At 29.0% G+C, this 15,295-nt stretch overlaps 1 protein-coding gene across 1 annotated transcript in view; it reads right to left on the bottom strand.

The window, feature by feature from the left end:
• Window positions 1-8,872: 8,872 nt before the first annotated feature.
• Cog4 (conserved oligomeric Golgi complex subunit 4) overlaps window positions 8,873-15,295 on the bottom strand; it is an 89,187-nt gene continuing 82,764 nt past the window's right edge. Inside the window, exon 14 of the mRNA XM_088274041.1 lies at window positions 8,873-9,141. Within this exon, the coding sequence (XP_088130167.1) occupies window positions 9,099-9,141 (43 nt within the window). The 3' untranslated portion in view covers window positions 8,873-9,098. The remainder of the gene's footprint in view (window positions 9,142-15,295) is intronic.

The following is a 15,295-nucleotide window of genomic DNA, read 5'->3' as shown; positions in this document are numbered from 1 at the left end:
AATGCATTATTTCAGGAGTTTGTAGTCATAATAACCGAAACCCCATTTTTGGCGTTATTTTATTTTTAAACTAGCTGTACCTGGTAACGCATTGCTGTCATTCTGCCTGGTGAAGTTAAAAAAAAAGAGGATAGAATGCATATATTTTTTTAATGTTTAATTTCTAACTTTGTGGTGTATTGCACTCTCTCTTTCATTCATTGTTCACTCATTGTAATAGTACTTAAAAAAAACATTACTTCATGACTATCGGTTTTGGAATAATAATTCCATCATCAGATCTTCATTTAACCTGGTGATGGAAACCGGTAGTTATGATTCAATGTTTTTTTTAAGTGGTTTTACACAAAGTGAACGATGAATGATAAGGGGAGTGTAATTTTACTAGTCTTCTAGAGGAACGGAAGGTCTGCTGATGACAGTCAACAGTCCGCCTTCTCCTGAGAAGTTTGACGTGGTATCCTCTCAGCAATGAGCAAATGCTGAGAAGTTCCTGATTGCCCCACACTAGATTATCCCTCCTATTCCCAACACAGATTTCAATCAAAACATATTTTTTTGGTTAGAAGAAACAAAAATCCAATTAATGATATATAAACCTCGTACTTGATAAGCCAGGTAAATAATAAATGCAATCGCCTTTTTTTAATACCTAATTTTATTATTCGTTTGGCCTTGTTACAGTACAAGCGCCTGAGTTTGCGGTGTTGCATTTAAGTAGCGTGAGGCCGCCCAGACTCGCTAATGCGCCACCTAACGAAACGATAGTGTCTACCGTAGAATACTTCTACGGCAGTATTAATATGCAACTCACGTAAGTTGGTAATAGTTTGTAAATGATTCCATTATAGCTTCAAGCCGGAAAGGTATTCAGCAAACAAAGTCACCCTTAAAGTTAGACACGCTGATTGTTATCCACCCGTTAGTGTTTTAATTTTTATTTTAAAGAAATTATATGCAAAAGTCCATATATTAAGAGGCTTGTCTGCGGGTATCATAGAAAATAAAGGGTAGGTTAATATTAAATCATTTCGAAAAACACAAATTTAAAATAATATTAAACACCTAATTTTTGATTAGCAGGAATCGAACCCACGATGCCAGTTTCGCAGTCAAGCGTCTACTCAATATACCCACGGCTGTGTCAATACCTTGCGATATCACTAAATTATAACCATATTATTTGTTGGCATCTCATCAAAGATGAAGAAGAATATAGAAGTCTAAGCAATTACGGGGCTGACGAACGTCATAGGCTGGTTTAAGTGATCACTTTACACACCCATTCTACCCATTATTGACAACCGCACTACTCAAATTCTTGTTCGCAGCAGTATCTATGGTTGATTGGAGAAAGCTTATTTTAGCAGAGACCCTTTTATTTAAATGTATTCAAGGTCCTAACTGGACCATATTGCATACGGAAAGACGATTGAAAACATGATTTAAAGTTTCATGCAGTTCATAATTTGACCAGTTATTTTATGTACAACATATTGGGTGTGTCAATATCCTCGTTAACAATCTGGGTTTCTTTACATAGGAGTTATTTTTACATTTTGACATATAAATCAGGATTCTTCATTGTTGTTGACATGCAAAAATTACTCTTAAGTAGAGAAATCCATATTTATGAACAAGGATATGGAGACACCCAAAAAAATGTTGTGAATTTTAATGAAAAGAATCGAGAAAAGTAAAAAGGATATCAAGCAGTACCTATACAAAAGACGTGTACTAAAATAAGAAGACGGGCTTGGAAAGCTATCTGCCATTCACGCACCATTATCCAATGTTCAATTCATGATACAAAAAATATTTTACTGGTACATAAATCATACTCTGATGGAATATTCAGAAATTTTTGATTTGGAAATAATAAAAAGAAACACATTATTTTTTCCATTCTAAAATGGTGATTTAATCCCGAATTGCGATACCAATTATTCTGCGATGAAAATAAAGTTCGCTTACCGTCCAAAGTGCGATGAGCGCCATATGAATATTTTTATTTCTTATTCAATAGTTTTTTTTCGTACTAGAGAGTACGGCTGACAAAGAAAAAAGGTCAAATGCACTCAGCGATCCGTGGAAAGATCCATGCTTGGTTTAAGCCTAATGGATAAAGTAAGAAATGAAGATATCAGGAACAGAACCAAAATTGAGGAGATCATGGATCGTGTGGCAAGACTCACGTGGCAATATATATATATATATATATATATATATATATATATATATATATATATATATATATATATATATATATATATATATATATATATATATATATATATATATATATATATATATATATATATATATATATATATATATATATATATATATATATATATATAAATATATATATTGATATATATATATATATATATATATATATATATAAATATATATATATATATATATATATAAATATATATATATATATATATATATATATATATATATATATATATATATATATATATATATATATATATATATATATATATATATATATATATATATATATATATATATATATATATATATATATATATATATATATATATATATATATATATATATATATATATAAATATATAAATATATATATAAACATATATATAAACATATATATATATATATATATATATATATATATATATATATATATATATATATATATATATATATATATATATATATATATATATATATATATATTATATACAGAAAATAAATAAATATATAAATATATATATAAATATATAATATATATATATATATATATATATATATTATTACGAAACAACTGAGTGGAAATTCTCCAGAGAAAGCAATCAGCAGAAATGGAGAAAAGGTGTATCATATGTTTGTGTGTTTATATATATATATATATATATATATATATATATATATATATATATATATATATATATATATATATATATATATATATATATATATATATATATATATATATATATATATATATATATATATATATATATATATATATATATATATATATATATATATATATATATATATATATATATATATATATATATATATATATATATATATATATATATATATATATATATATATATATATATATATATATATATATATATATATATATATATATATATATATATATATATATATATATATATATATATATATATATATATATATATATATATATATATATATATATATATATATATATATATATATATATATATATATATATATATATATATATATATATATATATATATATATATATATATATATATATATATATATATATATATATATATATATATATATATATATATATATATATATATATATATATATATATATATATATATATATATATATATATATATATATTTATATATACATATATAAATATATATATATATTTATTTATTTTCTGTAAATGTCTTTGTCTGTCTGCTGTGCTGGTCGGGGTTGTAGGCGTCTGTGTACCGGCCAACATCGAGTCGGAATCGGAACTAGCTGACTAATTGAACTAAACACTAATCCTTTTCACTGCCTACACTGGGGTACTACTAGAAGATTTGGTGGACTTATGTACAATCTTGTATTTATTTAGATTGTCAGTGACAGGTATATTGAAAGCTTTTAAATGTAAATTCACAGTAAAATCGGGATACAATTTTATATTGTTTCACATTTTTACTAACTTTAATTTTAAAAATAAATAAAAAATTGCCAAGCAAAAGCAGATCTGCCACGAAGCCTAGATGCTTCTTTATTATATCTGAGCATGCGGTGGGACAGCTTTCAAAATCGATAAATATGTGTATACTAAGTTGACTTAAGTAGCAGTAGTGTATGCATAAAGTAAAACAAATTGGTATTTAAATTACAAGTTAAACAATTTCACAGCAGCATAAGGGGGCGTAATACGTCTCACAGATATTTGAGTCAAAATGATTAACACCTTCTCACTTCACTGTTCCAGATGTATGTACCATATAATTAATAGAAATATCGCCTTAACTAAGAATGGTTTGATGAGAAACATTCAAGTAAAAAAAATGAGCTACAAAAAAAATCTTTGTAATATATCGATGTCGCCTATCGGAGGGTTAAAATAATAGTCATCGTCCCTCATCAATTTGATCCAAATTGCGTCAATTACTCAGGTAATGAAGCTCGCTCCGGTGTCGCTAGCCTCTCGTCGCCATTTCTCTCACGAGCGTCTTTAGCGCCCTTAGATTTCGCCTGACAAATTTGCGAGTCCTGTTGACTGGCAGGTCTTAATCGAAAAAACTTCGTCTTAAACGTTCCTCGGGCCGACCCCTTCAATCTTCCGACAGATTAAATAAATTCATGCGTGTCTCCTGGTATTAGGGTCGTTCTTCAAAAATGAGTAATGAATTTCATCTGAGGGCAGAAATATCTCGAGAGAGGACCGGAAACGCTTTTTCTTCCTCTGCATAATGTCTGTTTGTCTTTTACTATAAACTTGACACTTTCATCTGCGTTATAAATGTTTCTTTTTAAACTAAGCCGAAAGGTAAGAAGAGTGATTTTAATTTAAATTTAGTAGGTATACATCGCAATTCACAATATTAAGGCACAATTTTTAATAAACCTGTATTATTTTGTCGCGGTGGATATTTAAGCAGAATGACAAAACATTTTTCTTACAATTAGACAATATATTGCAAAGAATTTTCCGTCATGTTAATTGATAGATTCCACTTCTGATATTTCTAGCCACAGTTCAATTTTAACGTGACACATACTTGAATATGTTAAAAACGTATATTTTAAGGCAAAACGCTTTTTAGTTTAAATAACAGAGTTAAAATTACGAAAATATTTGAACATATTCATCGTACGAGTGTGTTGATTTATTGTAGATATATTATTTATTAATTCGGCATCTACTTTGTGGAATTTAATGATGGTTTAAATATAAAAGTAAAACACTTATGCACGACCACTTTTGAGTTCATTTATGTCATCACGACTAGTTTCGAGAACTAGGATTTGTATTATCAGTTGATGAGAATATCTGTAGTTCTCAAAACTAGTCGTGTTTACATTAATAAACTAAAAAAAGGTTTTATAGAAATGTGTTATTTGTTGATTAAAATTAGTAATGTAGATATAATCATGCGATTAAAAACTACGGTGATTCTATTTCCGAGTGTTTTAAAATAAATAAGTTTTTTTTGTAAATTTGCAACAACAAAAAAAATACATTTTCCCAAGAGATCTTTAAAAGATATATTATAGATCAAAAATAATCACAAAAAGAGATTAATCACAACGATAAATAACGATTTAAGTATAAAAAGCTTCATATTAAAGGTTAGAAACAAAAAAAAAACCGTTACGATTTTATTAATATAATATGAATACTCTCCTCAAAAAGGTTCAATATCCCAAAAATATGATTAGGTTGGGTCAGAGAAAGAAAACAACGTTTTAAAGTTTTTTCTTCAAGGACGTGCCGTATCTACAAGGTTCTCGGGAGAGTTTCATCCCGAGGGAATAACAACTATCCCATTTAAGAAAATTTCATCCTTTCTGCCTTATAAAGGATAACCGCAGAGCCTTTACTGCGAGTAAACAATACAGAGGATAATAATATTATTATAATGTCAAGCCTCCGAAAGCAAAGGCAATATCGTAATGGACGACTTATACTAAAATTCCTATTAATTGGCAGTTAGAAATACCACGTATTTGGAAACATAATGAAGGGATTCAATGGAATATATAACTGAGTACTATTAAAATATTGTTAAATGGTTTCATACAATACGTAAAACAATTTGATATCAAACGAATAAGTGGAATTGATATCGAATTATCACAATTACGATAAAGCTTTGAATACCGCCTACTTGATTTATATAATAATAAGCATTTTCACCCAAACCCTCCGAAATATTCTTTAGTATTATATTATTACATTTAGGTAAAATGTTACAAATTACGATCCATTCCGATTTCAGTGATGCCTCGTAGCGAATGGATTTTTTCCGGGTCCAATTAACTGAATTCAGTATACTTTCTGTCGGAAAAGTTCGATAATTAAATAATTATATAAAAGTACAAGTATCTATGGAATACAGAAAGGTTTGACATGGTTAAATAAGTAATTATTGAGAAGGGTGAAAGGGAGTCGGTGAAAATAATTTGATTAATGAGTTTGCCAGCATGAGATACGATTACACGTGATATTTCGATAAAAGTATTGTATGAATAAAATATCGAGTAAATTAACGAATTTGTAAAATTTTGTTTTTATATATTTCATATTTAAATTTAAATAAAAATAGATTTATGAGTAAAATTCAAACATAAAATAAAAACAATTTTTACTTATTCGTTATTTACAACGTGGTGTGAATAAAATAACTAGTCAAATGATAAGCTTCGTAAAATGAAATCGTGTTTTTAGTATGCGTCTGTATGTGAAATAATTCAGGAAGGATTTCGCTTAGAAAAAACTTACTCGAATCCACCATAGATATTGCTGAGAGCTCTAACTTGAAATGACATGTGAATTACATGACACATATTAGTTACAAAAAGTAGTGTGTGGTAAGAGTAGTGTGGTTGTTAATCAGGGGTATAATGGTGAATGTTATAGTGTATAAAGTGATCAGTTAAACCAGCGTACGATGCGTCGGAAAGCCAGGAATGCTCGGACTTCCCATTTTTCAATGTTGAGATGTGAAAATGTTGATTCGTTTAATATTTTGAATATATAGGAATTTTATATAACAAAATAACAATTATACAGTTTTTTTAATATCTATGTATATAGTTGATATATTGTAGATGTTATGTTCAAATATAAAATGCAGTTCCACCAAAAATGCCAGTACAAAACATAAATTTAATAAAGGGATTTGAACGTGATTAATTTTGAAGAAGGTTTTTTTAAAGCAATAAATTAGAAAATCCAAGAACGACTGGAGAAATATGTGCGTAGAAAGGATCAAAGTCAGCCGTGCGGAAAGGGGTAGAGTATAGCGAGGCAAATAGAAGCAAGCGGTGGTGGTGACATCACATAATTTGATGCCTTTTATTGGCGGAGCTGTAATTGAGCTTGCAGGGTGAGTTTCCCCCTTGAAATAGACCCCCCCAGTCCGCGACAACCCTCTCTCCTCCCCGCCGTTTCACGATATAGATTACGTCAAATCTTCCATAAAGTACATTGAGTGGAATGTCGAGATATGGGAATAATGAAATTCCCGGAAGAGGAAGAAACTCATTTTAGAGATTAATTGGATAACTTATACTTGGATTTTTATATTTTTCTACATTTTCAATGATGCAACTGGTATTTCTTTTTCATTCTTCGAAGCTTTTCTTTCCCTAATAGATTTTTCTACTTTAATAATTTTTTGTTGTTGTTGTATTTCTGCTTAATATGCAGTTAGTTAGTTAGATATTGATAAACCATATTATTCGACCTTAAAGTAATCGTACTAACTAGAAGAGAACAAGATACACAAGTACATATTTATTATACATTGAAAATATATTATAACATTATTTCTTAACTCCTCATCTTTCAATAACTCAAAACTTATTTTTTCCATATGAATACTATGTTTTAAGAAAAAAGTTCAAATACGTCAAATGTTACATGGGTTTAAAGAAAATGTTTGCTATTTAACGTACGTAGGGCATTAACATTAATAAACATAACTAAATTCAAAGTACTAGCGAGTTATAACTAATAATCTTCTTTCACTTAAGTGTACACAATAGTTTCCATCGAATTGGCACAATGAGAAAAGAAATATTAGAAGTTTCCTCAGACAATTAAGAAAATTCAATCACACTTAATGTATAATGTTTATGACATCTTAGTTCAGTTTAATGTTCTGGCAGTATGGCAGTCGTAAAATTAAAATTTAATGAGATATAGACTTTTTTAAAGTTTTTGATGGCTTATTAAAATTTTACGCCCGCTTCGAGCAACAAAGTTTCGTCGAATCATTACCGGGGCTTATTATTTAACTAGTCGAATTCGACAGACTTATTTCTCATTGTTTTTTCGTGCCCAAATTAATAAACATAGGGCACTGCATTGTGGTGATTAAATATTTATTTATCTCATATACATAATAACAAAATTACAATAATGTGCCCTTATTGAGTTTTCCAGTGCCGAGGGCACATTTTTACAAAAATTATAATGTAAGATAATTGTTTATGAAATATAATCGGAGAATCCTTTTCTATATGCATTCATGACATCTTAAGACCGTGTATAGAAGTAATCGAAACCTCTATATTTGAAAGGTCCATATAAATAGTGTTTAAACCAATTCAAAATAGAATTGAATGTTATTTGAACCAAATATAAACATTAACTGATTCGGCAGTCACCTTTTTGGTCTATCCATTTTTAATATACGTTTTACTTGGTATACATAAATATCACTATTTCTTAAAATCTATTATGACACGTGTTTTGATGTATTCCGCATCATTTTCAGATACTGTATTTAAAAATGTATTTAAAAATGTATTTGAGAACGGCATTTGAAAATGATGCGGAATGCATCGAAAACTCGTGTCACAATAGATTTTGAGAAAAACATAGTTGTATTTACTATGTGAAATTTTAATTACAAATATAAGCATTTTGATTATTGTTTTGATGGACTCAAACAAATTGCACACTGTTTCATTGAAATTATACAAAATTGATTCATGTATTTAGGACTTTAAAAACCATTTGAATGAAATTATTGGAACATCTTTGCTGCAGCGATCCTAGTAAATTAGTAAATCAACTAACCATATAGTTTTCAATTTAAAAAAGAAGAATGTCAAATAAAAAGTCTTTTTTTTATAATTAAATATTTTATTTTATTTTATAAAACAATCTAATTCAATAACATTATGAATGGGAAATGGAGAAAAAATATAAGAGTCACTAATAATTACACTCAAAACAAGGAAAAAAATAGGTACTAAATTGTGATTGAAAACATTCTAGGTATAATCATAGAATAATTATAAATTTAGTAAACATAATAAAAGACAGGAATGGCGTAGACTTCCGAGTATCACAGCTTCAGTCTTTTGATGACGTCCATGCGGAAATCACTCCTGAAATAAACAAAAATAACAATAAAACACACGTAGAACCACAAAATCAAAAGATCAAAAGCACAGAAACACATCAAACAAAATCAAATATATGGTATACCCCGTTAGGCAAAATAAATTTGAGTGTTACGCAATAAAGCCGTATAACCTGCTTTCGGTGTACGTAAAGTTATTAAATAACGAAACTTTGTATAAAAGAGCTGTTAACAATTTGTATTATTTGGCGGTGTCATCATCCATGATTGCTAGACTCATGATAGACACATAATTAAATATACAAGTATTGTAAAATGTGCCCTCGGCACGGGAAAACCCGGTGAAAACACATTGTTGTAAATTTAAATTGTAAATTTGTGTATGATTAAAAAAATATATATTGAATCTTCGACAGGAAATTTTATTTTTAATCGATAACAATCAAATCTTGCATGCTTAACATCTTATCATTTATATTCGTTAAAAAATATAAATAAGAAGAAAAAACTTTTGATGGTCGATATTGAATGAAATGAGATCTTTTTATAGTACTGTAATGTATTTATTTTATATTTAATAAAGGCATATAATTTATCGACATTAATGAAAAACAAACCATTTTCAAACAAGATTATTAAAAACGCTGAACTCTTTTGCGTCAATAATTACAAAAAATTGGTGAATAATAAACCGAATGTTTTTTTTATATATACAACAAAAAATTATTATACGTATAATGTTTCGATTAAGATGAACACATATTCCGTTATTATTAGACCCATATGTATATCACTTAATTTCACCGATTTTAAAAATAAATAAATGCTTTGCTAAGAATAGAAAAGTGTATCTATAATATATTAAAGAAATACATGTAACTTGATGTACAGTTCTAAATATACAGTCGAAACAGGATATAAGTTAAACATCTTCAAAAAAGAGCTTACGGAAGGTTTCGTCATTTTACTATTTTGTAAAAGAAAACACGAATATAAAAGAGATATTTTTACAAGAGAAAAATGTCCCGGTCCCTTGGGCGATCTTACAACCAGGTTCGACTGTATATTTGTTAAATAAGAAAAATCGATAGCTGGAACAAAATAAATAATAAATAGATGGTCATAAAACACCAAACTTTCTGGTAAGCCTAATAAATCATTCGTAAGTAAAGAGTTGATAGTACAACAAAATTTGTGAAAATTTGCCTGAAGAGAGTTTTACTTTACACTGACAAGTGTATTACATTCACGTGTATACCTGTCATAAAACACAATAGACGTTTTTCAGCATTGAATTACTTTTCATACAAAAAAAAGGAACACATTTTTACATATTTATTTCGAACAAGAAGCTATGAGAACTTGGTAGTATTATCTTGACAGTAATACAAATCATTTCATAAAAAAATACATCATCCTGACACATAAAGTGACGTGCGATGTAACCAAAGAACCTGTAAATGTTGGGTTGTTGAGGAAATTTTAAAATTGTTTTCGAGCAATTCGTTCACAGCCTTTGCAAAGGGCTCGGTCCTGTTTACTGAATAAAAGCAAATGTTTGTTGCCCCCGATGTATTCTTTACAGACGTTTAATAAACATGAGATTGTGGGTATATTGTGAACGAAGCCCCAAAAAACGAGGAGTCCTGAATATAAAAAAAGAAAGGATAATAATCGCGAAACAAACATGGAATTCTTGAATTCACTTTATTTATATAAATATATAAATATATATAATATATATATATATATATATATATATATATATATATATATATATATATATATATATATATATATATATATATATATATATATATATATATATATATATATATATATATATATATATATATATATATATATATATATATATATATATATATATATATATATATATATATATGTAATAAAATAACTAGGTACCTACCTATACATTTTATTCAGTACTTACAAATAGTACCTACATAAAACAGTTCTACCACCAGATGTCGCATGAGTCGCACTGAATAAAACAAAAGATCATCAGATAGAAAAAATATAAGATTCTGAACTGTTAGAATCAGATAGATAGATAGAAACATATTATAAAGATAAATTAAGAATAAACTTTAATTATAACCTTTAATTACAAAGCAACACATTGTTTATTTTATTATTATACACCCACTTTACATATTATTTACACCCACTTTACAAAGAAAAATATTACCACGTTATATATATGTATATATAAACTGTTTAATGACTAATTTCGCTCAGAATTAACACTGAATTTTTTCCAGTCCTAATTTCATCGGTGTGACTTTCTTTATACCATTAATTATCTCCGTTGAAGTTTAAACGAGTCCTGTACTTTATTTCTTCCTATTAGCGTTCTGTCTATTTAAGTTTTCCAATTACGTAAATACTCTTAGGACTACTTACTTATTTGTTTCGTCCTTATTTGTTTTGATGAAGAGTTAAAGTTTGCTCTAGCAGTACTGCAATACCGCCTTACAAGGTTATGTTATGAATGCTAGACAGGTCAGAATTATGCAAGAACATTGAATTGACTTATATTGGTCTTGGAAGAATATTATAGATTCAAAGCCTACTTCTTTCAAACAATATTCCTGTTTTCTTTTTCCATGGTATGTAATTTATTGATTAAACGCATAACAGCGTATCGATAGATCAGGATTTATATTCATAAAGGTATCAGTTAAATAGCCAACACTCAACTCAATTATAGATGGTGCTAAATACCGGCATGTGAAAGAAGGTGTCATGTAAAAATATTTTTTATAATATCTAATTAATTTTGTGTGAACATTGGGTAGGATGATTGGCTGTGGTTTATTCATGAGAACTTTTATGCATCTAAGGCAATGAGAAAATCGCAGAAAACTTAATAATTTGTAATTTTATTATGAAGAGAATCTATGTTGATTGTGCCATTTGGTACTGTGGTCCAGGATAATCAGGAGTGAGCTGTATTAAAAAATCATGCTTATAAGTTACAGTATAAACGAAGACGGAGAAAAACGACGATATTTACTGACTGAAAGTCAATAAATTTGAAAGTCATGGTGAATATAATAAAAAATCGTCATTTCAAGAATTATCATCCCTTTTAAAAGGTACCGCATGACTTATCTCAGAATTATTGACGAAAGCCAGTATAAAACTTTTAAGAGCTTTCATCTGTAGGCGCCCATAAAACAAAATGAAATTTTACTTTTTTAAGGTCGAACTTCGGGAGCCGTTTTTGTGATGAATATATTTAACCAGTATCTAAGTTGTCAAACTTTTAGTGTCCTCTTCCGACACATAAAGTTTTTTTCGTGAAAACAATACGCCTACCTACATATATAGATATTTTTATTAGATAAAACGATACCAAATACAGGGTTTTTGACACTAATAAATTCGTAAAAATTATGAACGGTGAATAAAAACCATATACTTAAGTATGCATATTTAAAAGAACATTGTAAGCGTGCAGTCTTAAATGGATAATATATAAAGTAAGTGATTTTATAATGGAAAACAAAGAACAACTTTTTTTTTGTTAATTTATTTTTTATTTTTTGAGATTTCCTTAGAGAATACTATTGTAACGATAATAAAAAATCTCAACAAAATACTGATTGATTTGTTCATTTGATCAATGCATAAAATGAGCTTCTTTTTTTTGTTTATTAAAAAATGGGAAAATCGGTCATTTCTTTAAATAATTTCATTTGCAAAATTTAATTTATTTCGACGAGGCAATTTTGCAAAAGAAAAATATTTGCGAATCGGGTGAACTTACTTTGTGGTAACATTTTTAATTTAAATTTCACTTGGTAAATACTACTATTTATTAAATCTGTTGTGATACAATAGATATTTACAAAAAGTGGTGTTTACCAAGTAAAATTCAAATTAAAAATGTAAAAACGAACAATAAAAATAATAAGGTAATTCAACGTGTTGCGTGTTTTAGCAGCCTCGAGGCGAAGCAAAGGAGGATCAGATTGACACAGGTGTCTGTGTATTCAATAAGCAAGCGATGCTACACGCGACCTGAATACGGCAGACCCGATGGAGGAAGAACAAAGGGTGATGTAAACCCTCATTCTAGCTGTAACAGGGAAGCACTCACACATACTTACATAAAGATTGACTTAACCCACTTCGCTAAGGTTAACAAGCCGCTTAAATTCAGAGCTCGCGTCATATAGATTATGGCTCGGGTGATTGCGCAGAAAGCTAAACTACATCATATTTATAAGGTACCTAGCGGAATATTGAAAGAAGATAGGTACCGACGTCGCTCTTTTCGTATTGACATTCTAGACTGATTTTTTAATACAATGAATCGCGGACGTTATAAGGATTAAACACAGCAACCTCGATATAAAAGACCTCTATTTAACGAACTTATATTGACCAGTCTGATGATGTCGGTAACGACGGAACCCGGTCGCTGGTCAAATAAAAATAAAGTGGAAAAGCTAAAAATATTGGTTTTAATCTAATAACATATGAACTTATAATGGATATAATAAATAATAATAAACCCTTACCGCACCCAAATGGTGCATAGGGCACTGCTTCATATAAACGCAGTGTTATCTCGATCGATTACACATGAAGGAAAGGTGATCAGCCCTCTACTTCAGGTACCAGTCCAGTGTAATATTGTAGAGTGAAAAAATCACTTATATTTATTAAACCCCCCTGGGAATCGAACCCGGGACCTCCCGTAGAACGGTAGGCGAGCATGCTGACCATTACACTACGGAGGCGGACATAATGGATATGGACATAATGGATATGGACATAATGGATATGGACATAATGGATATGGACATAATGGATATGGACATAATGGATATGGAGGATATGGACATAATGGACATAATGGATATAATGGACAAAATTCCGGTCAAATGTAAAAAAAAAAAATAAACGTCCTGTTAATATCACACATGTCAATGTCATTCAAGTGTTGCCGCATGTAAACAATTTTTAGCGGCCATGTTAATCACGTCACACGTCTAGCACTAGAATTTCATTACTTAACAAGCATTCTGGAATTAAACAAACTAGAAATGGATGCCTCGTATTTTTTTTGCGTTTCACAGCAGTGCGTGCCCGGGTACAGCTAGTAACTAATCGAGTTTGAAAAATAATGAAATAAAATTTTTTTTAAATTGTTTGTATTTTTTTGCATATACTTAAAACACACTATCTGCGGGCGGATTTGCGCTCATAATAGAGATAAACATCTCTGAAAAGAAGTGATAACATTTAACCATACTGTATTCATCGATATGAGATGAAAGATGCCGCAAAAGTTATGCGTAAAAATAACTTACACGCAATTTACGATGAGTCGAGTGAAGAGGTAAAAAAATTACCCTTCTCGCCCAACACCACCAGTCGAGTGAAACGGTAAAATTACCTTTCCCGCAGATAGTGTGTTGTAAATAAAAATACTGAATGAATAGTGATTGGTTCCAAGTGCGTAATCATAGTCGATTAATTTTCATAACCCATTAAATTGTAGCACTAAACCGTTTAACCCCAAGTAGCCCTATTAGCAAAATGGAAAAATAGAAGATAAAATCTCGTTGATTGGGTTCGGGGTGAGTGTAAATATTGAATGTATAAAAAAGCTCGGGTTGCAAGCTTGAACTCATTATCCGGTCAAAGTAAGAGACTCGTAATACGAGCTACCTACCCTACCCAGTTATGTTATCTGATGCAGACATTCAACGGAGAAAGGTCACCGTGAAGGGCATTCATACCGATTGAACTGCAAAGGTTTAAATTACTGACAGTAATTAGTGATTAATGAACATGACGATAAGGCACTCCATCAGAAAATGTGAGAGAATCTTGACCGTAAATTACTTGAAGAAAGGGTGCTTCGAGTGGCAGTCTAGTATAAGATATTAAATATATCGTGACAAAGCGGTTTAAAGCTATTAATGACAATCCATATTAGAAAAGCTTAACGCACTTTTCTCATGAATTTACGGAGGCAGATTTTAAATTAACTTTAAAAATAAATATCATATATTAATAAATAAATATAATTAAAATGTAACTTTGTTTTAAAATCACTATAAATATTTTATTATAAATTAATTATAATGTCTACTGGTTTCGAAGCTTACCGCTTCTTTATCAATACTGATTAATAC

This window comes from Brachycentrus maculatus, unplaced genomic scaffold (genome assembly GCF_059751285.1).
Source record: "Brachycentrus maculatus isolate JH-2025_06_01 unplaced genomic scaffold, ASM5975128v1 h1tg000626l, whole genome shotgun sequence".
Classification (NCBI taxonomy): Eukaryota; Metazoa; Arthropoda; class Insecta; order Trichoptera; family Brachycentridae; genus Brachycentrus; species Brachycentrus maculatus.
Note: the sequence above shows the minus strand (reverse complement) of the source record. Positions and strands in the feature narration are given on the sequence as shown.